Source organism: Callospermophilus lateralis, chromosome X (genome assembly GCF_048772815.1).
Source record: "Callospermophilus lateralis isolate mCalLat2 chromosome X, mCalLat2.hap1, whole genome shotgun sequence".
Lineage (NCBI taxonomy): Eukaryota > Metazoa > Chordata > Mammalia > Rodentia > Sciuridae > Callospermophilus > Callospermophilus lateralis.
The window spans coordinates 68,077,097-68,103,098 of record NC_135325.1 but is presented as its reverse complement, the minus strand read 5'-3'; the positions used below and the strand labels follow the sequence as shown (position 1 = coordinate 68,103,098).

Sequence of the window (26,002 nt, the reverse complement as noted above, 5' to 3'; positions counted from 1 at the left end):
GGGGTAATCATTGTTTATTGAAAAGTATTTCATAATCAGTATTTCGAAAAGATATTTGGGGGTTAATTCATTTTGCCAAATGCAAGCCTCAGGATATTAATCATCCTGCCTGCCCTCCCACCCCAACAGAAAATATTAATAATAATTTGATGTATATTCATCTGATTTTTGTGTATATCTTAATATAATACAGATATATTTATTCAAATGTAAGTCCAATATTCTTTTATAAACTTGTGACTGCCCTATAAATATTGTGTCGATATTTACTTATTTCATGTAGTCTGAGAGCTTATTTAGCATTTAATTAGTTCTATCATTGGGCATGTTTTCAAGTGTTTTATTGGGATTTTATATTACATTTTATGTGCATTCTCTGTTGTAAGTTTTGGCCTATTTCTCTGTTATGAGTTTGAGGATATTAACCTCATATCTGTAGTAAAAGTTGCAAATATTTTATATACTTTGAATTTTAAAATTTTGCTATGCATTTAGTAATTTCTAGGTAAATGATAGGTAAATGGGTAGATGATAGATAAGCAGTAAAGCTCATCATTAAAGAAAAATCCTAATCAATACTCCTAAATTCATTGATTGTCTTCCAAGATAACAGAGCATAAAAATATTGGCTCTGTGTAATTACAGGTTTTGAATTCCTGATAATTAATTGACAAGATTCTTTCTCCAGGAAATTTGCTTAACTTCTCACAGTTTTATTTTAGGTAATTTCTTGTCCCCTTATTTTCCTCCTTGCTTGAACAATTTCCATCTAAGACTTTTTAGATAAGAGTATAAATGTGAACAAAATAATATCCGTGCCCACTGCAAAACCACAGGATCTTGGGTGAGCCCCTTCTTCACTGGCCTCAGCCTTAACACAGAAGAACAGTTGTTAGGGGTGCAAGATTTGGGATGAGACAGAGGGATTTGACCTGGGAACCCTCTGTTGTGGGATTTGTGATCTTGAATAAGTAATTTACTTTCTTTACTCTCTGTAAAACAAGTATACATTACATTTATTATAAAACAAAACAAAAATTCCTCTTGTGCTAAAGGGGAATTGTTATGGTACCTGCCCCCTTGAGGTTGTGGTGAAAATTAAAAGAATGACTACATTGAAGGCAATCAGAGCAATGTCTAGCACTTCCTAATATTAAGTGTATGCTTGCATCATTCATTATGATTATCATGACCCCTCCCAGCCATTCAAAAGATTTATCATTGGGGTTTGCATTGCCAGGTATTTGATAGTGGGGCAATTTCATCATTGTTGAGAACAGACTGGTTGATGTACATAGACATCCAGTGCATTCAGAGGCATAGTTCAAGAAATTGGACAGGTGCATAAAAATCAAAACTCAATATTTTTCCCATGTCACATGATTTAATATTAAAAGTTGCCGCAGTCTGGCTGGGCACAAATCACGAGCCACTGAAGCAGGAACAAACTTTATTTCTGAACTCTACCAGCACATCCACACACACTCCAAGGAAATCTGCCGAACGCCACACAGCTCCTCCAGCAACCAGCTGCTGGAAATATCCCTCCTCCGGCACTTCCCCAACCAATGGAAACTCTCCGGGAATCCCCGCGAGAGCTCAACTGGAACTCAATGGGAACTCCGCGAGAACTTGCTGGCATCACCATTCAACCACTACTTCTGGCAAAAATGCCATGCATCATCCCGACTTGGCTGTGGCCCTCAACAAAAAGTCAACAGGACAAGGATAGCATAAAACTACATATACATCATGGTTCCATGAAATTTGGATGTAATATATATATACCATGTATTAGCACATCTTCAAAGAAACAAAAAATAAAGGAATGAAACACAACAAATATTAATGTTTTTAATAGTGATGGTGGGAGTGCTGGTTATTGTATAATTAACCATATTTTAATCAGTTGGTAAAATGAGTATACATCAGATTTATAATAAAAACTAACCTCTAAAATCTTTGATACTTATCAAACATACCAAATATACAAGTGTTACAGAGAGCTATAAAATGAACGTTTATGTACCCAATACTCATACTAAGTAATAAACTTGACAAATGCTTTGGGCCCTTCCCCTAAATTGTACCTTGTCTTTTCCTTTACCCTGAAGATATAACATAACCAGAATAAGTTGTTTATCCTCTCCACAAGTTGCTTTATATTTGTATTGTGAATGAAAAGATCCTTAAAACGTTATATGTATATGTTTTGTATTTATTTATTTATTTCATACTGTAGGTGTTCTTATCTTTCATTTGATAATTTTATTTAACATTACATTTTCTGAGATATCTAGATAGATAGATATCTAGATAGATAGATATCTAGATAGATAGATAATCTCCTTATTCTTATAGGTCTGAGACATTCTTTCTCTCTGCTATGTAATATTATACTCAAAGAATTCATCTCAATGTATTATTTGGATAACTTTGATGGATGTTTTGGTTTTTCATTCTTTCACAAACAATACAACAATGAATATTATTATAGATGAGTCAGGCCATGTGCCCACATGCCAGATATACTCTAATTACCTGTTACTCAAAGTACAATCCATTAAATAGCAGCTTCAGAATTACTTGGTTTATTAGGGTTCTCCAGAGAAACAGAACCAATAAGGTGTGTGTGTGTGTCTATTTATTGGGAGTTTGCTCATGAAAGAATGGATCCAGGAATGTCCCAAATCTGCAGAGAAGTTCAGCAGACTGAACACCCAACAAACAGCTCCAATTAGAGGCAGTCTGTAGCAGAATTCTCTCTTCCTTGGGGTAAGTCAGTCATTTCTTCCTCCAATATCTTTGAAGGAGGTTGGATGAGGCCCATCCATACTAGGCAGGGTAATCTGCTTTACTCAAGGCCTGCTGATTTAAGTGCTGATTTCATCTAAAAATGCCATCACAGTAACATTAAAAATGTTCGACCAAATATCTGAGTATTGTCACCTACCCAAATTGACCTATAAAATTAAGTATCACCCTGGATCCTGTTACAAATGTAGATTTTAAGGCCTTGGCACAACTTTCCCAACCCCCAGAAAGTGTGCCTTCCTACCATTTCATCATCACATTCCTTTGATGCAGTTTAGGATGCTAAAAACACCCAGACACTTCCTCTATGTTTTTTTTAATATTTATTTTTAAGCTTTAGGTGGACACAATATCTTTATTTTATATTTATGTGGTGCTGAGGATGGAACCTGGTGCCTTGTGCATGCTAGGCAAGCACTCTACCACTAAGCCACAACCCCAGCCCCAACTTTCTCTGTTTTTATATTCTGGTGAGGGTGGGGACTAGTGTTTAACATTTCCTGTTCTGGGTCTGAGTTTCGTGCCTTTGTATATTCACTGTGGGAGTGAAGGGTTCACAACTACCTTCTGGTTTTCTCCAGTACAGAGGTTATGGGAGGGTATAATCACAAGGGGTAATGTATGAAGGGGAAGTCTGTGTGGAGGGGAATAATGCTAAGCCTTCTGAGAAGCAAAATAGGAGGAAAGGAATCCATATTTACAATGATAATCAGCAGTTAAGCATAGGGCTGAGGGTTGGAGCTATGGGCGGCATCCCAGGAGTATGGGGATCAGTTCAGAAACAGGTTTTGGAACAAAGAGTTAGGAGTGAAGAGTAATAAGCAGGACCCAGGGGTATTCTGAGGAGAGGCACACAATTGGAGTGAGTTCTGGAAAAGGGCATCATCAAGGCCACTGTCCCTGGTGTTCCTGCAGCCTCTCCTGGGTCCCCTTCCCCACAGAGGCTGCTGGGCCCTTATGGGTCATGGGTGGAAGTCTACTACCTACCCTCACATGTAACCTTTGTAAGAGGTGCACTTTTTTGGAGGTGTCCATGAACTTGATGCTTTTGTACATGATGGACAGGAAGGGAAGTGACATATGGGAAATAATACCACTATTAGATCTAAGCTCATGTGAGTTCTGTAGTCTCAGCATCCTTCTCACCTTATCCCTAAGCAGACTGTTTAAGGACCCAGGGAAATGAACAGAGGAGCTGTAGATGGACCTTGCTGGTCACAACTGCCATTTGCTGACTCCTACACTAATCAGTTCTCTCACCAGACACTATATGCAATTAACCCCAAATTAACAATATCAAGAATGAAAGAAAATCATCACATATATCCTATAAAATCGATAGCATATGTGATTGTAAACAACTTTGTGTCAATAATGGATATAAGTGGGTACATGCATTATGAATCTCTCTATAAAATATTTATATGTGTAAATATGTATGTATATAGGATGCAATTGTTCTGTGTGGGCACTAAAAATAAATATGCTTAAGTAGATGTTCATAAACAATGTATAAGTGTACCTGCTGTCCCCAAACCACAAATTTCATTAACAATATTCTTGTACTGCTATTATTTTAATTTAAAAAATTATGCCTATTTTCTAAAGTGCAAGCATTACAGAAGTGTGAAGAATATAGATGCAGATGGCATGTTCAACACTTGCATGGAATTTGGAACTTCTAACTGCCAGTCATTAGGAATATCCTATAGGACCACACCATTGTTGTTATTTGTCAATGAACACAACACATGTGGTTAAAGCCACTCAAGATCATGGCCCTGAGCACCTGCTATCAGCTCTGTGAGGGATGCACTGGGCAGACATGCTGATTCTTCCCCTGCAAGTGCTGACTGCAAACTCCTCCCAGAGCACCTTCAGGAAAGGGAAAGGGTGGAAAGTTGGGTAGGGAGACAGATGGAAGGGTGGGAAAAGCTGTGGAAAAGCCCATTTCCCATTTACCTCTGTGCATCTCACAAAGCTAAGCATGGTACGGTCTATGAAAATGCTCACATGATTAGGAACGAGAAGTAAAATACGTGAGCCCTCACCTACCTAATTTCCTTCCTTCCATCCATCCATAGCCCCTGATATCCAGGAAGCATCCTTTGAGAAGTTCCTGTTGTGCCAAGTAACATCCTTGCTTCTGAAGAGCGCTGGGTAGAGCATCTCACAGTCTCAACATCATCAAAGGCCAACATGATATATAATGTGTGTCCTTTCTCATGAAAATTTATTTACAAATACCCGTGGAAGAAGGCCTAAAAAGATCTGCTTAAGGACAGCCAGGACAGCATCCCTCACAGAAGTGATATTGATGTTCTCTCTTCATGTTCTTAAAGGCCTTCAGCCACTTATTTTCACATTCAAATAACAATAGCACAGAATCTCACATCATGTTGGTCAGTTCTGTTCTCACATCATGTGGTCAGTCTCCCAATGACTGGCAGTTAGCAGTTTCAAATTTCAGGCAAGTGTTGAACCAAATTTATCCTCCACACTTCTGGTGGGAGCAGGGGAGCCCAAGTCCTCACTGGCTTACAGCTATGGCAAAGAAGATCAATCCTGGGCACAACAACATGTAAAGTGCAATATTAATCTTTATTATGAAAATAAACAGTCACCTTCAATGGGGAAAACAGAACAACTGGCCCTTTGGAAGGCTATGTTTACCTAGCCTACAGGTTAACTTTGGCTTCTTGGTCAGCTAGATCTCCAAAGCATCATAAACTTAAGTTGGTGACAGAGAAACAATGATGTGGATGAAGAAGAGGATGGCATTCAAGGGCTCCTTTCAGGGTAACTGTCTGAAGGCCTCTTCTGGGATCTTGCCCTCAGTCTGGAGGGAAGGAATTGGAATGTCAGAAGAGCTAGGTGCCCTGAGTTCCATCCACCCAATCTCTACTTTACTGAAGGCCCACAGACATACATTTTTTACCCTCTTGGTCCCCAGGTCTCACCTGAAGCCTAATGAAGACCTGACCAGCTCTGGTGTAGTTCCACTGGTTGTCTTCAAGGCACCTTCAGTGAGAGAAGAACAGGTGATCTCCATTATTACCATAGTACAGACATGCTGACCACAAAATGCCATCTCTTAACCTATGCTGCTCTTTTTCTGGGATGCATGTACCAGAATGAAGACCACTGTAATGATGAAGAAAGACCTTGTGAAAACCAAAATGTCTGTCACTAACATTCATGCTCACCCAAATTCAAAGCAGAAAAATAGGGATGTTCAAAAGCATCAATCATACTGATAAAAAAGATGCTCAAGAATATAACAAATTGAAATTCAAAAATAAAGAATTCCAATACCTTTAAAATTGTAGATAAAAGACACATTTACTCTCTTCAGGTGTATAATTTAATGGTTTCTAGCATATTCACAATATTGTGTGATTTCCTCATCTATCAAATTCCTCAAAAAGAAACTCTTAACTGTTAGAGATAACTATTTTCCCTCTTCTCCCAGACCCTGGCAACAACAACTCTGCCTTCTATCCTGGACATTTCATATAAATGAAATCATACAATGTGTCTTTTTGTGACTGATTTCTTTTATTTATTATATTTTCAAGGTTCACCTATGTTATAGCATGTATCAGGACTATATTATTTTTAATGATTGAATAACATTCTAGTGCATGTATGTACCACATTTATTTATTTGCTCATCAGGTAAAAGACCCTTGAGTTCTTTCTACTTTTCATCTATTAGAAATAATGCTGCTATGGACATACAAATTTTTGAAAAAACATACATTATCATTGCTCATAGTATATGCTTAGGAATGGGATTACTGGGCCACTCCATGTTTAAAATTTTGAGGAACCACTAAAATGTTTTAATGGTAACAGCTTCACTTTACATTCCCACCAGTAATTTATGAGGTTTTTAGTTTTTCTACAACTTCACGAGCACTTATCTTCTTTTTCAACTATTAAAGTCATTTTTGTGTGAAGCAGTATTTCATTATAGTTTTGATTTATATTTCCCTAATGACCAATGATGTTGAGTATGTTTTTATGTGATTTGCTTGGTCATTTATATATCTTCTTTGGAGAAACATCTATTCCAATGATTTCCCCATTTTCAAATTTTTTTTGTCTTGTTATTGTTGAGTTGTAAGTGTCCTCCATATATTCTGGATAGTACTATTTTCTTCCAAACATTTTCTCCCTTTCTCTGGGTTGTATTTTACTTTCTGGATATTGTCCTTTGGTGCAAACAACTTTTTAATTTTCATGAAGTTAACCACATCTATTTTCCTTCAGTTGCTTGAGCTTTTGATATCATATGAAAGAAACTATTGCCTAATCCAAGGTCATCAGGATATATAAACTTCTATTTCCTTCTCAGAGCTTTTTAGTTTTAGTGTTACTTTTAGATCTTTATATTTGATCCTTTGAGTCAATTTTATATACATTTTATATACATATAATTGTCTATTTGTCCACCAAATAGATGCACCATTTGTTATAAGGAAGATTATTCTTCATTTTTTCAAAATTCTTTAAAAATTATTTTTTAAGATTATAAAAATTAAGATTATAAGGTTGTATCTCAGTTGTAAAGTGCCTGCCTAGCTTGTGTGAGGTACTGAGTTTGATTCTCAGCACCACATATAAATAAATGAAAATAAATTCTATCAACAACAAAAATAATTTTTTTAAAAAATCAATTGACCATAAATGTCAGGGTTTATTTTTGAATTCTCAATTTTATTGCATTGATCTACATATCTATTCACATGCCAGTACCATGCAGTTTTTTAAATTTTTATTTTGGTTTGTAGTGCTGGGGATTGAACACAGGGCCTCTCTTATAGTACACAAGCACTCTCACTGAACTGCATCCCCAGTCCACCCTGCAGTTTTGATTACAGTAACTTTTTACTAAGTTTTAAAACAGGGAAGTATGGGATTACTAATTTTCTCCTCTCTCTAAAGACTATTTTGGCTATTCTGAGACCATGTTTTGAAGTCAGGTAGCATAATGCCTCCTGCTTTGTTCTTTTTGCTCAAAATAGCTTTGGCTATTTGTGTGTGTGTGTGTGTGTGTGTTTCCATATAAATATTATATGTTTTTTTTTCTAGTTCTGTGAAGAATTCCATTGACATTTTAATGATTTTTTAAAACATTTTTTTAGTTGTCAATGGACCTTTATTTTTTTATTTACTTATATGTGGTGCTGAGGATTGAACCCAGTGCCTCACACATTCCAGGCAAGTGTGCTACCGCTGAGCCACAGCCTCAGCCCTCCATTGACATTTTAATAGACATCACACTGAATCCATAAATTGCTTAGGGTTAGCATGGGCCTTTTAACAATATTGATTCTTCCAATTCATGACACAGTATGTCTTTCCATTTTCTTTTGTCCTCTGCACCTTTCATAAATGCTTTATAATAATCATTGTAGAGATCATCTCTTTGGTTAACTGTATTTCTAGTTCTTTTAATTTTTGCAGCAATTGTAAAAGGTATTCCTTTCTTGATTTCTATTCTGTATAACTCACTACTGATATATAGCAACACTATTCATTTTTTATGTTGATTTTGTATCCTGTAACTTTGCTGAATTCATTTATTAGTTCTAATTTTTTGTTGAGTTTTTTGGGGTTTGCTACATAGAAGGTCTTGTCATCTGTAACTGTGACATTTTGATTTCATTTTTTCCCAATTTTTCTTATTTTTAATTATTTTATTTTTATTAGTATGTATTATTTGTACCTATTAATAGAGTTCAGTGTAATACTGAACAATACATATTTTATGTTTCAAAGGTGATTTATTCATTTGTATGGTGCATATTAATTTTACAAAATGGTAGATTTCATTGTGGAATATTGGTGCACATATAAATATATAATTTGATCAACTGCACTTCCTCATAACTTCCCAACATCCCATCTCAGCTCCCCTGATTCTCTTCCTCTACCCTACATGTTTCTCTTCTACTTTCATGGCATCCCTATTTTCCCCCTCCAGTTTCCACAGATGTGGGAAAACATGATAGCTTTCTTTTTGAGTATGACTTATTTCACTTTGAATTTTATAATCTCAGTTCCACTCATGTACCTGCAAATTACATAATTTTGTTCTTTTTTATGGTTGAATAAAACTCCATCGTGTAGACACCACATTTTCTTTATCCATTCACCTGTAGACAGATACCTAGGTTGGTTCCATAACTTGGCTATTGTGAATTGTACTGCTATAAACTTGGGTATGTATATATTTCTAAAATATGCTGACTTTAATTCTTTTGGATCAATACCAAGAATTTATAAAGCTGGATAATGTGGTAGTTTTATTTTTAGTTTATTAAGGAACCTCCATACCAATTTCCATAGTAGCTATAGTAATTTACATTCCCACTAACAGTATATAAGATTCTTTTTTCACCATATCCTCACCAGCATTTATTGTAATTTGTATTCTTGATGGTTGCCATTCTAACTGGAATGAAATGGATTTGATTTACATTTACTTGATTGCCAAAAATGTTGAATATTTTTCATGTAATCATTGGCCATTTGTACTCTCCTTTTGAGACATATTTGTTTAGTTCATCTCTTAATTGAGTGCATTTTTTTTAATGTTGAGATTTTTTGAATTCTTTCTATGTTCTGGATATTAGTCCTCTGTTGGAGGAGTAGCTGGTAAAGTTTCTCCCATTGAGTAGGTTCTCTTTGATATGCAGAAACTTTCAGTTTGATGCCATCCCATTTATTGATTCTTTCTCTTATTTCCTGAGTTATAGGGATACTATTCAGGAAGTTTTGCCTGCACCTATATTGAAGTGTTTCCACAGTTTTTTTCCTTCTGTCAGTTTCAAAATTTCTGGTCATGTACTTAAAGAATTAAGACCATTTACATTCATTGTTATTATACAGAGGTATATGTTACTTCCTGTAATTGTGCTTTATTTCTAAGGTTTGAATCATTTCTATTTCTCAGCTGCTTATTTATTTTTCTAATGTGATTTTATTTCTCCTCCATTCTTTCTTATTTTTATCTTGCTCTTCTCTGTGTAGGATTCTTTGAGTATGTTCTACAATGCTAGTTTAATGATTATGAACTCCTTTAGTTCATGCTTATTTTGGAAGGTTTTTATTTCTTCTTAGATTTTGAATAAAGTGAAAAATTAAGTATTAAAGGAAGAAAGATTTCCATTAAATTATATAGGGCATGAAAAGGAAAAGTAAAGAGGAAGTTAACAAAAAAGGCAGAGGAAAAGGCAGAAGAGAGACTAAAACAGATAATGTGAGCAGACACAGAGAAAAAAAGAGGGCAGACTATAACAATGAAAAAGAGAGAAGAGTAAATCCAATTAATACATTAAAATACATAAAATTGGATTAAAGTATGCAATATCAAAAAATGAGGAAAACTGTGAAGTCAACACAGAAGAAAATAACAATGAAGTAAAAAACTTACATTAAAGATTCTAAAAATATTCCTTGCTGAGTTATTTAACATGGAGTGATCTCTTACTGGGGGTATATCTCAGAGCCAAGGCAGAGATGTGTTCCACAGTTCCTTGGCATGTCTAGGCACCTAATTGCTCTTTGAAGAGTTAGAAGGAGTGCCCCCTGATTATCTGTGGTCTAGAATTGTTCATTCATCTTGATGAACTGACTGGTTCATCATTATATAATGACCTTCCTTGTTTCATTTTACTGCTTTTGATTTAAACTCTATTTTCCAATATAAATATAGATACTTCTTTATTTTGGCTTCTATTTGCATAGAATACCTTATTCTATTCCTTCACTTTAAATCTATGCGTGTCCTTACAGGTGAAATGAGTTTCTTTTAAGTAACATATTGCCATTGTTTTTAATCCATTCTGCCACTCTATATCTTTTAATTGAAAAACTTAAGCCATTTATGTTCAAGGTAATTATGGATACCTAAGTTCTTACTTGTTTTCTAATTTCTTTGTAGTTTTTTTCTTTCTTTTTCCCTCTTTTGTAGTTTTATTTGGTGGTTAAGTGAATTTACTGGTAAGTTTTGATTTCTTGCTTATTTTTGTTTGTCTATTACCATAAGGCTCACCAACAAAATCTTCTGATCATATCAAGCTAGCTTGAATGACAGCAATTTAACATGAGCATAAGAAGAAAAAGAAACAAAATGGAAAAAGAACAGGAGAAAATATACTCACAAGAAAACTCTCCTGTTGTATTCCATTTTCCTCATATTTAAAAATTTTTATATCCCATTTTTATATCTTTCAATATTGCCTATCACTTAACACATTAATATCACTTACTAGTTTTTAATAATTTGTTTTAGTATTTATCCTAAGGACTCATGGCTTAAGACTGCTGGAACCATCCATAGGTAATATAGTTGGAACAGAAGTTTAATCTTGCAACATACAAGATTAGAATTGATGCATTATAATTATACAAAATGGTGGAATTCATTATGATACATTTGTACATAAACATAACATAATTTGTTCAATTTCACTGCCTAGTACCTCCCTTTGCTCTTGTCTTCTCCCTCATCCAAATCTCCATTCTCTATTCTACTGGTCTCCCTTCTATTTTCATGAAAATTTCCTTGCCCTTCTTTTTTTCTATGTTCCACATATAAGAGAAAAATATGACCCTGATTTTCTGAGGCTGGCATATTTCATTTAATATGATGTTCTGCCATTTCATCCATTTACAGGCAAATGACAAAACTTCATTCTTCTTTATGGATGTGTAAAATGCCATGTGTGGGCATGTGTGTGTTTAGGCCCATATCCCTTATCCATAGTTACTGGACTGTAGTCTGACACTGTAAGATTCTTCCCAGCTGTAGGCAATCACCATGGATGAATCAGCCTGAGGCTCCTATGTTACACCTGTGGCCATCAAAACCACCAAATTCTATCACACCCTGAGCCAACACCTCACTAAGACCACCAAGACACTAGGTTAGGATCAAGGCACACAATGTTATGGACTATTACTGAGGAGGACTCATGGCTTAAGACTGCTGGAACCATCCATAGATAATGTAGTTGGAACAGAAATCTAATTGAGTGGGGACATATGTCTTTCCTTGGCACTGGAACTGTTTCAGAGGCTCTGTTCATAGGCAGGCCTGAGGAGAGGACTATTAGGATCTGCCCAGTGTTAAGTTTCATCAGTTTAGCACTAAGAGCTAGTAATAATGTCCTGTGCTTTCTGCTTTTTCCTACCCGAAGTGAATGGGGTCTTCCACCACTACAATGCCCAAGGTTAGAGTAGTGTTGCTCAAGGTACTTTGCCACTTGGGTTGACTCTCAGCTGGGCTGCGGCAGATTCTCATAGCCACAGGAATTTACACACTCTCAGGAGTACACCCAGTCCAATGGCAAAGCCAGTGTGGTAATACTGGCTGAAACATCAATCTGTCCCACTGAAACACAGATCTGCCTGGTATTGGGCAGTTTAAGGGTCCAGTCTGTGAGCATTGTCCTGGTGATAGCTGTGCTGTCCAGTACTGGGGATTGTTGGTGGAAAGAGTTGTTTGGCCACAAAGGTTGGTACCAAGCTGGTTCCACCTGAGTCTTACAACTGCAGGGGCCTGCACAATCTCAGGAGAATGAATGCTCCCTAGGTCCACTCAAAGGCTGAACTGATGTGGTCAAAACTCAAGTCTGTCATGTAGACATACAGTCTTTTCCTGATGCCAGACTGGTCTAGAGGCTCTGTCTGTGAGTTCTGGCCTGCATATGGGACTTTCAGTTTCTACTGGGTGCTTGGTCTCACTACGGCAGGCCTGGCACTGGGCCTTGAGACAAAGCCCTATGCTAGCTTTCCTGTCTTGATCCCCAGCAAGTGAAGTCCTACTCTCCACTCTGCTGCCCAAGAATTGAGGAGGGGAGGTGGAGGTAGTCTCTTTGTCTAATGTAGTTTCAGTGGTTCAGTCCAGGGGTACTGGCCTGGTGGTAGGGGGGTCATGGAGCTCTGCATAGCATGGGGTTTCACTGTGGCAGGCCTGGTACTGGGTTTCAAGGCCAAGACCTGAATATCTTTCTCCCTCCCCAAAGTGGGAGGTGCTTCTCTATGCTCTGAGCTGCTTGGAGTTGGAGGAAGAAGGTAAGGATAAGCCTTTTATCCTGCAACCTTTTAAAAAATTGGTTCTTTTTAGTTATTCATGACAGTAGAATTCATTTTGATAAAAGCATGGAATATATCTTATTCAAGTTAGGACCCCATTCTTATGGATGTACATGATGGTGATGGGATTCACTATGGTGTATCCATATAAGTACATAGGGAAGTTATTTGGGATTCATTCCACTATCTTTCCTTTTCCTATTCCCCTCCCTTCTCTTCATTCCCCTTTGTCTAATATCCTGTAAGCTTGTTAAATTTTTAAATACTCCTTCCTTCTTGCCTTCTTCAATGCATTTTTTTGTAAATTAGGTCTCACTGATTTTGTAAAACCTGATTTTGTAAATCAGCCCTCTCACCTGATTTCATTAGTTCTTGTCCTGGTAGTTGGTGCATTAATAGCTATTCAACTTGGTATATCTTTGGGGAGAGATTACAGGAGGATCTTATTAGGCTGTAATCTTGCTCTGCCTCCCATTATCTTTTGTTATTTTTTCTTGCTGATGCTATTATAATGGAAATGATTTCTTAATTTCCTTTTTGGATTGTTCAATGCAAGTGCACAGAAATGCAAATAATATATGTATATAGATATGTTATCATGCAAACTTGTGGAATTTTTAAATCAACACTGATATTTTCTTGGAGGGTTCTTTAGGATTTTCCATATGCAAGACTTTGTTGGCTGAACATTAAACTGTTTTAACATTTCTTTACAGTATAAAATTAGAATACATTTTTATGAGCCCATTTTGTAGGGGGGAGTAAAATATCCCAATAATTATTTTTCTTAATTTTCTGCTAGTTCCCATGATTCACTCACCCAGTCTCCAGTTTAACCCATTCCTGTACACACCCAGCACTCACTTTTGAGACCATTCAAGTTTCATCCCAGACTGTGTAGAGAAAGCCTTCACCATTTCCTGCTGCTCCTGGGAGAGGGTAGGCATGGAGGTGGAAAACAGTGCAGGCATTGGGATGGAGTAAGAGCTCTGGATCTCATCAGGGCTGGCATTCCTCACAATCAACTCATCATTCATGATGCATATACTGGAGGAAAAATTGACCCTCAGACAATAGTAGAGATGGACAATCCCTCACTACCAATGACAATCCTATACTCACCGCCACTCAGTAAACAAGATTCTTTCCATATCCCTACTTTGCATGGCTTCCTTGTCTGGAAGCCTCCATCCCTCCCACACTGCCTACTTTTGGAGGGACTATCTACCAGCCTGACCAGAGTTTTAGACTTAACTCCACTGCATTTATTCTGCACAACACTCAAATTTCTGTTTTCAGAAGAAGACATTGAATCAGAGATAAGTCATATGTTTTGACCCATGTTATACAGGTAGCAAGTGTTGAGGTCAGAAAGAGAGGTCTATCCCAAGTGTCAATGCTCTTAAACACTAGGCTAGACTTATCCTTGAACCAATCTGTTGACTTTCCCTAATATTAAGAATACTCTGAGGACTGCACCATCACAGTACTATAATTCTGGCCCCACGATGGTGTGGTTTTTCCCACCCATAACTTAGAACTTGCCTGGAATTATTGGTAGGGATAGCAATGAAGGTCCGGGTGAAGGCATGAACACATCCTTGAGACTTTCCTTCTGCTTCAGGGACAGCAAACAATACCCCTTTAGAGCTGCACATACTTTAATTCAAACAATGTTCCCCAATCAGGGTCTTCTGCTGAAGGGGGCCGGACTCAGACAATCATTCACTTTGAGTTGGGAGGCATGACAGGAATGGAGGACAACAACTCGAACAAGTAACTCCCAGTGATGAGCCCCTTATCATATGTTGGGCCATATGAAAACCACTTCAAAAGTTTACTTGATCCTTCTCTCACATCTACCAGAGAAATGGGCACTGTTAGCTCTGATTTGCAAATGGGGAAGCAGAGAGTAACTGGTCCAAGACTATAAAGTAAAGACCTTGTAGGACAGCCATCAACATCCAACACCTATGTCTCTAACACCTGAGCTATGGGACAGACAATCATGGACAATATTCAGACCAGGATGGTTTGTGGGATAGTGTAGGCAGGAAAACACAGAGAGAAGAATAGGAAGGAAAGGCCCAGCCAGAATTGGAGAAGCTGGAGAATTTCTGAGAAGGAGGAAGCAGTAGGGGATCTGAGTAGGGGGTCGTAAAGACACTCACCTTCCTTGAACACCCCATTCACAGAGAAGCAGAGCATTGTTTCCTAAAGGGGGAAAACGCAAGAGCTCAGGATTTTGCTTAATCTCTTTCCCACCTCCAGTATTCAGGGAGGAAGCAGGTGCTTACCGTCTGGAACCACATATCTACCATAAGGCAACTGAAGTCATGCTCAGTTTTGGGCAACACACTGAGGTAGTCCACGATGTCATGTTTTGTGTGTTTCAGCAGTTGTCTCCGCATATCTGTAGAGAAAACAGAAATGAAGATAGAAGCAATACCATACCCTGGCCCTTGGTCCTTAAAATTGTTGCCTGTCATGCCCCCTTATGCTACCCAGTCTTCCCCCTCTCACACTTACTGGAATCCTTGAGCTTCTTCATATTCCTACTATACTTGAAGTACTTGCACAAGCTATTTCTAGGAGAAAAAGAGGAATAAGAGGGTGGGTCAGCCAGTGTGTTTATTTCCAGAACTCATATGTGTCTGGACCAGAGCCTGAACTGTGATACTCACGGGGCTGGGTCCTTGGGGTTGAAGGGAATGGTCAGAGAGAAGCAGGCCTCATCATGGTAAGCACTAAGTAGACCCTGTCGATCTCCATAGTCATAGATCAGGTAATACCTATTGGGGAGCAAAGGGAGCAGGCTATCTCTGTGGCCTAACCCCAAAATGAGACCAGAAAACTCCTATGAGCAGACTGGTGCTATGGAAGCCAAGCCTGTCCCAAGCCTCCCTCTCCTCAAAGTCTCAGGAGGAACTTACTCCTGTAGGAATTGCAGAACTAGATTCTTTAAGGTATCAGATCCTTTATAGCTTTCCTGGAATAAAAATTCATTTTAGACTCTGTGGTGGATAAAGTCTCCCCTGCAACACCCCCATCTCTCTTGGTCCTTCTTCCTCACCTTGCAGGGTTTTATTAATTTGGGGGCATCAGGGTCAACAACAACTGGTGTGGATAACTCCTGGCCATCCTGGAGAAGGGAAGAGGAAGCAGCAGTGCAGCTTAGGGTGGTGGCACAGTATGAAAAAAGAGTTGAACAGGCCCAAGGGGGAACAAGGGCCAGATGCTAGGTAAAAGATGGCCCTGGAAATTCTGTGGATGAGATCACACTGGGCATCTACATCATGAGCTGTTGGGAATCTCTGCCATTATATGCAACCTGTAGGTGGGTGTGCATGCATGTGTGCACACATACATGTGTGTTCTTCCTAGGGAAAAATCTCCATGCCAGGGAGAATCCATGCCCTTTAAGATGGATGAGGATCTGGTGCACACATAATCTAGGCAAGGCCCACAAGGCCTGGGGCCAGCGGGGAGGTCAGGTATGTGAGTAAGAGTAGACAAGACCGGAAGTGCGTACTTACCAGGCGTAACAAATTGGGGAAACAATCCTGGACAGCGCTGTGCAAATGAAAAATCTAATGAAATTATGTGACAGTGAAGAGTTGTGCACACTCTCTCCCTCTTGCTCTCCTCCCTCTCCTTTCCCCTGGGTAGCTCCCATCTACACTGACCTGACCCCCTCCTCCAGGGCCCACCCTGCCTCCCTTACCTTCTTCCAGGTCCCCCCATGGAAGGCTCTGAAGGGAGCAGGGAATGGGGTGGGAGACCAGGGCTCTGCGACTGTGCCGGGTGTCCAGCCTTCCGTGGGGCATGGCCTGGCCACACCAAGACCAGATCATACTCTCGCCTCCCAGGATAGGATGCTGGGTGGGGTGGGGGTTTGGTGAGTGAGGCAGGCAGGGGAAGGCAGGGGTATGGCCACAGAAAGGGAGTGAAGGTAGGGGAGGGAGAGATGGTAATAGAGGAAGCGAAGCAAAGGGAAGGGGAAGATGCTGCCCTGGTGCTGGAGGTCAAGGTGGAAGTGAGAAGAAACCAGCTCCCCTACTGCAGCCCATTCCTTCACCTGCCCCTGGCTGGCCCTGCGGCCCCAGGCAGGAATGCAAACATGTACCTGCTGGACTGGGGCCCACAGGATGCAGGTTCAGCCTCTGTCTCCTCTGTGGGCCCAGAGGGGGCCAGGTATGGGAAAAGGAGCTGCCCCCAGGGGAGGTGTCATTCCCAGCACCAGTAGTGAAGAATCAGGCACCAGCTCAGCATGTGACAGAGGGTCTGTGGTCCCCTCTAATGAGCACCAGGTTCCCTCATGGTGGTCCCTGAGTACCTGTGCCTGTCTGAGCCAGTGTCTTGCCCAAGGAAGCATCTTGACTTGGGCTACCCAGGGCTGCTCTGAGGGACCAGGTTGGATGTGGGATGTGGAGTGGGGGAGGGAGCAGCAGTTCCCCTGAGCGGCCTGTGCTCCCGCCTCCTCCTCCTCTTCCTGCCCCTCCTTTGCTCTCTGCCTTCCCCTCCTGTCTTGGGAAGGCCTCTGCTCGCTGGCAGTGGCCCACCTCTGGCTCCTTGGCTCAGGGAACCCAAGATTCTTTCCAAGGAGGAAACAGTTTCCACCAATGGCCTAGAGGAACAGATGTTGAGATGGTAGCCACCCTGGTCCTCAGCACGGGCATAAAATCTCCATGTCAGCCTGGGACAGGAAGGGGGACTTTTCTGGAGCAAGGGAAGAATAGCCACTCTTAGGACAGAGGAGGGAAGCCCAAGTCCATCTTGGGAGGGCTTGCTGGAGGAGGTCAGTACAGAGAGGTGGGAAACACACCCCAGCCCAGGTGAAAATGAGGGGCAGGTCAGAAGAAGGAAAGCAGACCTGTGGGCATAGCTGAGGGACATAGATAGAGGATAGGGCGTGGCCTGTGGTCCTTTCAGAGGACCAGGGCTGCATCCTCCTGCAGACGGGGACATTAGGGGCAGCTCCGGCTTCCAGGAAGCAAAGGTCCCCATGAAGGGTGACAGGTGTTACCAGGCATTATCTACCTTACATAAGCAGACTGGTCTGGGAAAGTACTGCACAAGGGGTTCCCTTCTAGCCACAGCTCTTCCAGCTTCAGCCCTTTCAGCTTGTCCAACTCCTTGGCGGTCCTCAGCTGAGAAAGATGGGGAGGGAACCAGTTAAGGAGGCCCAGGGAGAGAGGGACACCTGGGATCCTACATGCCAGCCCCTTGAATCCTCACCCACAAATGCCTTTGTCTGCCTCTTGCCAACACCCTGCTGTGCACTACCAGCCACCCTCAACCCAAATTTCACCTGGCTCTCTCTTCTCACCTCGTTTTTGGAAAGGTTTAGTATCGTGACTTTGGGAGCCTTCTCTATAATGTCAGACAGGCCATCCAGCTGGTACAGTTTGTTGTTTTGCAAGTTCAAGGACAACAGCTTTTGGGGAGGAAGTGTTAGAGTGATGGGGATTATCTAGTACCTGGGAGACACATCTGCCCTGAACACCATCCTTCCACCCCTCTACCTAAATACCAAACCTGGGCCTAAGGTCTCACCTCAGGGAAATTACGTTCAATGATCTGCAAGGTGGCAAACATGCAGTTTCTTCGATTCAGGATCATATGAATGTCATGGCCCACCAAGTCTTTGGGAAGCCAAGACAAGGGAATCAGAAGGCTAAGAGGGGTCCTGCTGGATCAATGTCAGCACAAACCCCTCCCCAAGTTTCCATCCCTATGTCTTCCTCCCAGGAAGAACCCTCTGCCCTCACCTGCCCTAGGATTACTGTGGTCAGCAATACCTGAGTCAAAACGGAGCTTTTGGAGGTTGAGAACTTGCTGGGAGACATCATATCGTTTGCTCATAGTCAGCTGCAGAGACAGAGATGGAAACAGCAGCTCTTAGTCTATAGGGATGGGGACAGTGACATCAGGGGGTAGGGGAATGGGTAGTTTCTAAGAAATGGGCATATAACTTGCTTTGAGTCTACACTACCTTTAGCTGCTCCATTTGTTCTGGCGTGAACTTATTCTGCATGGAGTAGGGTACAGCAGAAGTATTAACAAAGACAGATATCTGTGGGAAGGAGAGGTAGGGTAAACACCAGAAGTTCTAATCCTAAAGATAACAACTATCCTCCTACTCCAAGACAACATGATGCAGGGAAAGCCACTAGCACACACCTTTCGGTTCTCCTCATCACAAATCTTGTAGCTGATATCCTTTAATGCAGAAGCAGTTTTAACATCCTGTACAAAGAACCGGGCCTGATTTCTGATGTAGTGGAACTACAGTGAAGACAGAAGCAATGGTGTCAGATGACAATGGCCCCTGCTGAGCCAGGCCTCTCCCCCTCCCCTGTGCCCACTCAGCTGGCTTCACCATCCTCTCTTACATCGACCGGGGTGAAGGGGACACTGCAATGGCTCTGGACTGTATTCATTAGCCATGCCTTGTCATACTTTCTCCCATATGGAATCTAAGGATAAAAAGAAAGAGTCAGAGCGGAGGAGACAGCAAGGAATTAGGATGGAGGACAGACCCAGCCAAGTGCTATTTTCCAACATTCTATCTAGCTTTAAAGTACTTCTAAAGGGACCACTGACATGATTTCTTGTTTCTGTGCCAAATATGGATTTCTGAAACCTCCTTCTCAGAAGCTCTTCTCCAAATAACCAATGTATGGTATTAAATATCATCTTCCTTCTATTAGTTTCCAAAATATCCTACTTAGTGCAGACCTTTCCATGACACTCACCGTAACCTTGAACCAGTTGCCCATTGCTTCTCCTTGTGTGTCCTCTCCCATTTCTCTCTCTTCAGGTTTTGTATCTTTCCACACAGTAATATGGATATGCTCTTCATTACGCCATTTCCCTCTCTTCTTATTGCGGCGGGTGTTTTGAGTGCTGGCAAATGGAGAGAAGGAGGGTGTCCATCAATGCTAAGAAAGCCTTCTATACCCCTCCCCTCAGTGATACCAGGGTCACAATGAGGACTGCTCCACCAGTATGCCACTTCCACTGTTGTTCAGTTTTCCAGTGAGAGAAGAAAAAAAGACCACAGAGAGTAAAAGAGGTGCACTGTCCAAGGGGCTGCTATCTGCAAAGCAGGCTGCCTGATTCCTTACTGTCTTATTGTGGGTCTTTGTGGACATACCTTATTGCCACATTTCGATCTCCCTCCTGGAGTTTCGAAGGAAGCAGTTCATACCCAGTAGGCTCATAATGAAGATTCTTCCTGCCAAGATTACCCTGGGAAATTTTTCCACTTTTCTTTTTTCCTTGAACATCACTGTTATCATCACTGTTTTCTGAAACTGGTAACAAAAATGCAAGTATAAATTTCACTTAGCCTGATGTTCTACAGCTTCATCTGTTTATCAGCAAATGACACTGTTTCATTTTTCTGCATTGCTGAGTAGAATTTCATTGTGTATATATTCCATATTTTCTTTATCCATTCATCTACTTATGGGCAACCAGCCTGGTTGCAATTTGGCTATTGTGAATTGTGCTGCTATAAACATTGGAATGCATGTTAAATGTATAGCACGTTGATTTCAGTTCTTTTGGATGAATACTAAGGGGTAGAATAGCTGGGTCATATGATGATTCTATTTCTAGTGTTTTTAGAAATCTCCATATTGATTTCCACAGTGTTTGTACTAATTTTCAATCCCATCAAAAATGTGTAAATATTCCTTTCTCCCCACATCCTCTCCAGCATTATTATTTATTTTCTTGATGACTGACATTCTAACTGGGATGAGAAGAAATTTCATGCTAAGTAAAATAAGCCAAACTGACTCAGAAAGTCAAGGGTTAAATGTTTTCCCTTATATGCAGAAGCTAGAGAGATTAAAGGAATAAAAATGTGGGGAATTTCAGCAAATTTGAAGGGATATCAGTAGAGGAAAGGCAGTGGACCAAGAGGGAGGAGGGAAGGGAGAGAAAGGGGAAGAACTTGGGGAATAAAATCAACCAAATTATGCTATATGCAGGTGTGAGCATATCATAATGAATCCCAGTTTCATGTGTAATTATAATATACTGATAAAAATATACATATACAAATAAATAAAATGAAGGCCAGAAAATTATAGAAAGAATAGGGTGAGGGAGAAGAAATGGAAGTGGTAAGTTCTAGGGGATGAATTGGAGTCAATCATGTTATGTGCATATATGAACATGTCACAATAAACCCCACCACTATGTACATTATAATGTACTAATAAAAACATAAAAAATACAAATTTAAGGAAACATTAATTATCCACTTACCATGTCATGGCCCAACAGTGAGTTAAGGCAAGCAAAATGCCAACTTTCCCTAAGGATCAATCACACAAACTCCAGAAATCAAACTCCTTTGTTCAGATATGAGAGCCTTCTCTCATAGGTGACACAATCAAGGGAGATACTATAGACGAAGAAGTAACTCTGTTGGACCTTTTAATAAGTGGAGCAGGATTGGTAAGGATCAAGGATGCGTCTGCCCTTGGGTTAGGCTAGACATCATGTGCACACCAGGCAGCTGTTCTACACTTGCCTTCTCTGAGGCTTCTCCAATCACCACCAATTGCTGGGAGGCAACCTCTGTAACACACCCTAATTCTAATCACCTACCAGAACTCACTGTAAATAATCAGCTAGCTGAGCTTCCTTTGCTGGTATAGTAAAAGTTTTAATGCGAGTTGGGACTAATCTAACATCCCGCTACACTGTCCCTGACATTTCCGCCCTCGCCTTCAACAATACAGTTTGAAACATTCAGAGCAAGCTTTCCTTCTGCACAGCCTGCAATGCTTTCAGCCCAGAACAGGACTCTTCCTAAACTCTACTCTTCTGTAACAAGATTCTGAACAACAAACTGGAATGAGTATCTTCAAATACAATTCCCAAATGTGTGGGTATTTTCCTGTTTTCTTTGTTGTTTCTTCCTCCCTCCCTCCCTGCCTTTTTTTATACCAGGGATTGAATCCAGGGGCACTTAACCTCTGAGCCACATCCCCAGGCCTTTTTGTTTGTTTATATATTTTTGAGACAAGATCTTCCTAAGTTGCTTAGAGCCTTGCTAATTTGCTGAGGCTGGCTTTGAACTTGCAATCCTCCTGTCTCACCCTCCTGAGCTACTAGGATTATAGGCATGCTCCCCTGCACCTGGCCACCAGAGTGATTTTTTTTAAAGTACAAGTCAAATCTTGTCATTCTTCTGCTCAAAATACTGTAACAGAGGTTTGGAGCCCATCAATATGTTAAAGAGATACAAGTCCAAAATGACAACAAAAGGGAACCTTATTGGTGATATTTGGAGAATGCCAGGAAACCAGCCCATTTCCATGAATGTTCATAAACAAAAGGAAAACTCTGGATATTAAACTGAAGGTTAATAGGGCACTTTGTCCAGGTATGGAGTTCAGCCAGAGTCTGAGTCATTTTGAGAATATGACTTCATTGATAACAGAACTAGGGGAAAATATAAAAGTGAGCTAGAAAATGCCTACAGCTACAATCTCAGGCAAGGCCCTGTGCTGTGAATCACAGGGGACAGTGAACATGTGATAGAAAGCCACCACGGGCCCTGACAGAGATGTTGAAGACTAAACACACACAGGTGCACATCCACTTACTGAACTCCCATATCTCAGCCCAGTCCCTGGCTCATGGCCCTGCTGCCAGAACCAAAGGCCCTGACAAGAGTATGAGAAAGGAGCCAGAATCTCTCTGCCTGGGTCTGCCTAGGTCCCCCTCAGGTGTTGCCTCCCACACCAAAACACTAGTGAGGATCCTTTATGACATGGTATGTGTTCCCATGCTACTTACTGTGCCATTTTAGAACCACACCCCCTCCACTTTCCCCCAATACATGGCAACTTCATCCTGCTGTGTGGTAGGGAAAAATGGAGCAAGAAGTAAACTAGCACTTGCCCAGTGCCAACCAACATTTTCTCAGTGTTGTGCGGACTCTAGGTTTGATTTGACCTCCTCACAGAAATGCCATAAGAATTATATCCACACTTCCTTTTCAGATCATGAACATGAAGCCCACAGACATGAGGAACATTTACCTGGATTTCTAGCCTAGCAAGTGGAGAACAAGTATTGTTCTTAGGACCCTCTGGTCTGCCTCCACAGTTTAAGTGCTTCTCCAACAACTGTACTGTTCTGAACTTTCAGGTCTCAAGGAAAGATTTCTAGGAACAGGTGAGGGATAAGATTTTGTGCTAGTTGCTCCTCTTGGGGTGAGAAGCAGATGATTAGGGCAAAGTGGAGAAAGCCCTCTTGGACCGGATGGGAGGAATCTATTTGGGCCATAAGTTTGCAGATTAGGAGTTACTTTGGGCTGGCAGGACCCTAACTAATATTTATTTTATGAGAGCACATGATGTAAATTTGGGATCATCAACAAAACCACTTTTGAGAAGACTACATACATCGCATCTGTTTCTACCTCCATCTGTTTGTCTATCCCAAATTTGGGCTGCAGTGAAAAATAGAACTACGTAACTCCCTATAGACTAATCCTAAAACTGCAGCTTTGACAATGTCAGAGAAGGAGGCATTTGTAACTACTGCTGACCAAAATGAGGAGAGGCTTTCCCTGAATCCAGCAGACATAGCTTTCTGAACACATAGTATGTGTAGGAAGAATGTTCTGGCCCCACAGGCATGTCTGTGGTCACTCAGTGACAGACATAAAGGACCATTCTTATCACAGAGGAAGGAAAGTGCACATGTGTGTGTGGGTATGAGTGTATGCATATGGACACATGGGAATGTATGAATGCTTTGTATGATGTGCTTCTATACATAGGTTACAGATATTCACATTTCAAATCATGTTGGTAACTGCATTGCCGCACAGAACTGGATCTCACTGCAGAATTTCTTTTAATGTGTTACATATTATATATGGGCAAATTGTGTTCCTTGTTTTTTTCTTTTCTTTTTTTTTTTTTTTTTTTGGTACTGGAGATTGAACCCAGGGGTACTTAACTACTGAGCCACATCCCACCCTTTTTCATATTTTAATTAGAGACAGGGTCCTCCTGAGTTATTAGGTGCCTCGCTAATCTGCTGAGGCTGGCTTTAAACTTGCAAACCTCCTGCTTCAGCCTCCCAAGTTACTGAGATTACAGGCATGTGCCACTGAGCCCAGCATATTCCTTGTTGTGAATGTGCTTTTTAGTGCTATTTTCTTTAATCTTGGTGTGTTTTTAAAATCTTGGTGTTTTAATATTTAGATTGTTTCTAATCAAGAAAGTATTAGAGTTTTCTGTACCAAAATATAGTAGAGAAAAATCCATAGTTTAGCTAGAGTTAGAGAATATCCCTATTGGAGAAGGCTTAAAGACACAGTGGAGCACAGCTTGGTCTTCAGAGTGGGCTCAGGAATTTTACATCCTTACTCTATAGTTTCCCAGGAAATGCACGTGAATATTTTTTAAAGTAATTTTTTTTCCTCAAGGAGATTAAATGATGTTTACACCCAGACACATTTCCACTAATCATGTGTGACTAATTTCCTACAATATTTTAACAATCCAGAACTTATACTTTGATGAAGACATTTCAGTTTTTTAATTTATCATGCAAAATATATCTGCCTTAATATATCCACATGATTATATGTCTGTGCTTTTCAGGCTCTTTGGAACAGAAGGATGATGAGGTCAGAGAGTGGCTAATATTGTCAAGAGTAGAGCAAAGTATAGATGGGAAAGAAGAAATAAGAGTACCTGATAGAGAATGAAAAAGCCAAGGGATGGATGTATGGGTCAGGAAGATGAGGGGAGTGTTGGAAAGACCATGAAACACACACTAAGAAAGCCTCTGAGGAAGTGAATTCATCCTGGAGATATGCACTCCTTGAAAACCCTCCTTTCCACGCATATATTGTCTGTCTCTGTTACTTCAAGTTGAACCCCAGGGAAACAGTTCCCACACATTCTGAGAAAGGAGAGGCATTGCAGGGAAACAATGTTCAATGATGATGGGTCTCGTGGTCAGAAAGCTGGGGATCTCAGCTCTCCAGCCACCAACCCATCACTGCCCTCCAGACTTTGATTGAGTCCTGTCCAGTGTTCATTTCAAACACAAAGTCATATGCTATTGGTTATGGACATAGGGACTGATGTTAGATTGATCAGTGTTTGAATCCTGGTGCGTAATTCTATGCTCTAGGGCATGTAACTTTGGCTTCAGTGTTAAAGTTTTTTCGGTTTGGGATTTTTTTGTTGTCATTGTCCTTAGGGTCATTTTGAAAAGTATGTGAGTTAACATATGGAAATAAGTGGAAGGCACCTGGAGAAATGTCTGTAACCTAATAAGCACTAAAGTAAGTTAGCTATTACTAGGTCAAGTACTTGGTATATCATCTGGTGTTTAGTGAGGGATACATTATGTACTCACTGCACTTGCTCATATTAGTCCTCCTGGCAACAAGAAGAAAAACAGATGGGTGAATGGGGCAGGCTGCCATGTCAGCTATTAATATATTTTACAAAATGGCAATAGCAAATCATGGTGGCTCTCATGGGAAATAATCTGATATATAGATTGAGTGAAACAAAATAAAAAGCACCAAGAATGAAACAAGTATGGGAAAGGATTAAGTTGGGGGCTTACCTTCTTCCCATTTTCAATCTTTAGGCAAAAAATGTATTATCGTTCAGGAAATGGCTCAGGTTTCAGTGGCAGACTACAAGAAGCAAGAAGTAATATTTGTGCAGAGACAAAAATCAGTTTATGAAACTGTATATTATGGCATTATTTCTCAGAAGAGAAATGAGACTTTCAGCATTTAATGAGACTTTTAGCATTTTTGTGTGAACTTAAACATAAAGAAGTTAGGAAAATGAACACGTGGAATGTCAACTGTGTATATAAATGAATGGTTATAATAGAATAATTATGCTTTCACATCTATGATTTACTTGTATAAAAGCATGCTGATGGCCAAGTAGGGGTTTTGACAGATGCTTGGGGATACAACACTGTTCCTATGGATCCACTGTACAAAATAATAGTAATATATTATTATATGTCAGTATGTTGTCACTGATAAATAGTGGCA

The 26,002-nt window shown here is 40.3% G+C and overlaps 1 protein-coding gene across 1 annotated transcript; it reads right to left on the bottom strand.

The window, feature by feature from the left end:
• Nucleotides 1-5,608: 5,608 nt before the first annotated feature.
• Nucleotides 5,609-25,408, bottom strand: LOC143638589 (nuclear RNA export factor 2-like). The gene is made up of 21 exons (XM_077106463.1): nucleotides 25,339-25,408; nucleotides 20,084-20,243; nucleotides 19,683-19,833; nucleotides 19,320-19,403; nucleotides 19,108-19,212; nucleotides 18,920-19,000; nucleotides 18,726-18,795; nucleotides 18,481-18,569; nucleotides 18,254-18,361; nucleotides 17,965-18,074; nucleotides 16,461-16,497; nucleotides 15,998-16,066; nucleotides 15,858-15,913; nucleotides 15,609-15,716; nucleotides 15,454-15,512; nucleotides 15,222-15,337; nucleotides 15,096-15,138; nucleotides 14,470-14,542; nucleotides 13,789-13,971; nucleotides 5,775-5,835; nucleotides 5,609-5,653 (listed from the first exon to the last, which is right to left on the bottom strand). The coding sequence occupies exons 1-21, from the start codon at nucleotides 25,406-25,408 to the stop codon at nucleotides 5,609-5,611; spliced, it is 1,878 nt and encodes a 625-aa protein (XP_076962578.1).
• Nucleotides 25,409-26,002: the final 594 nt, after the last annotated feature.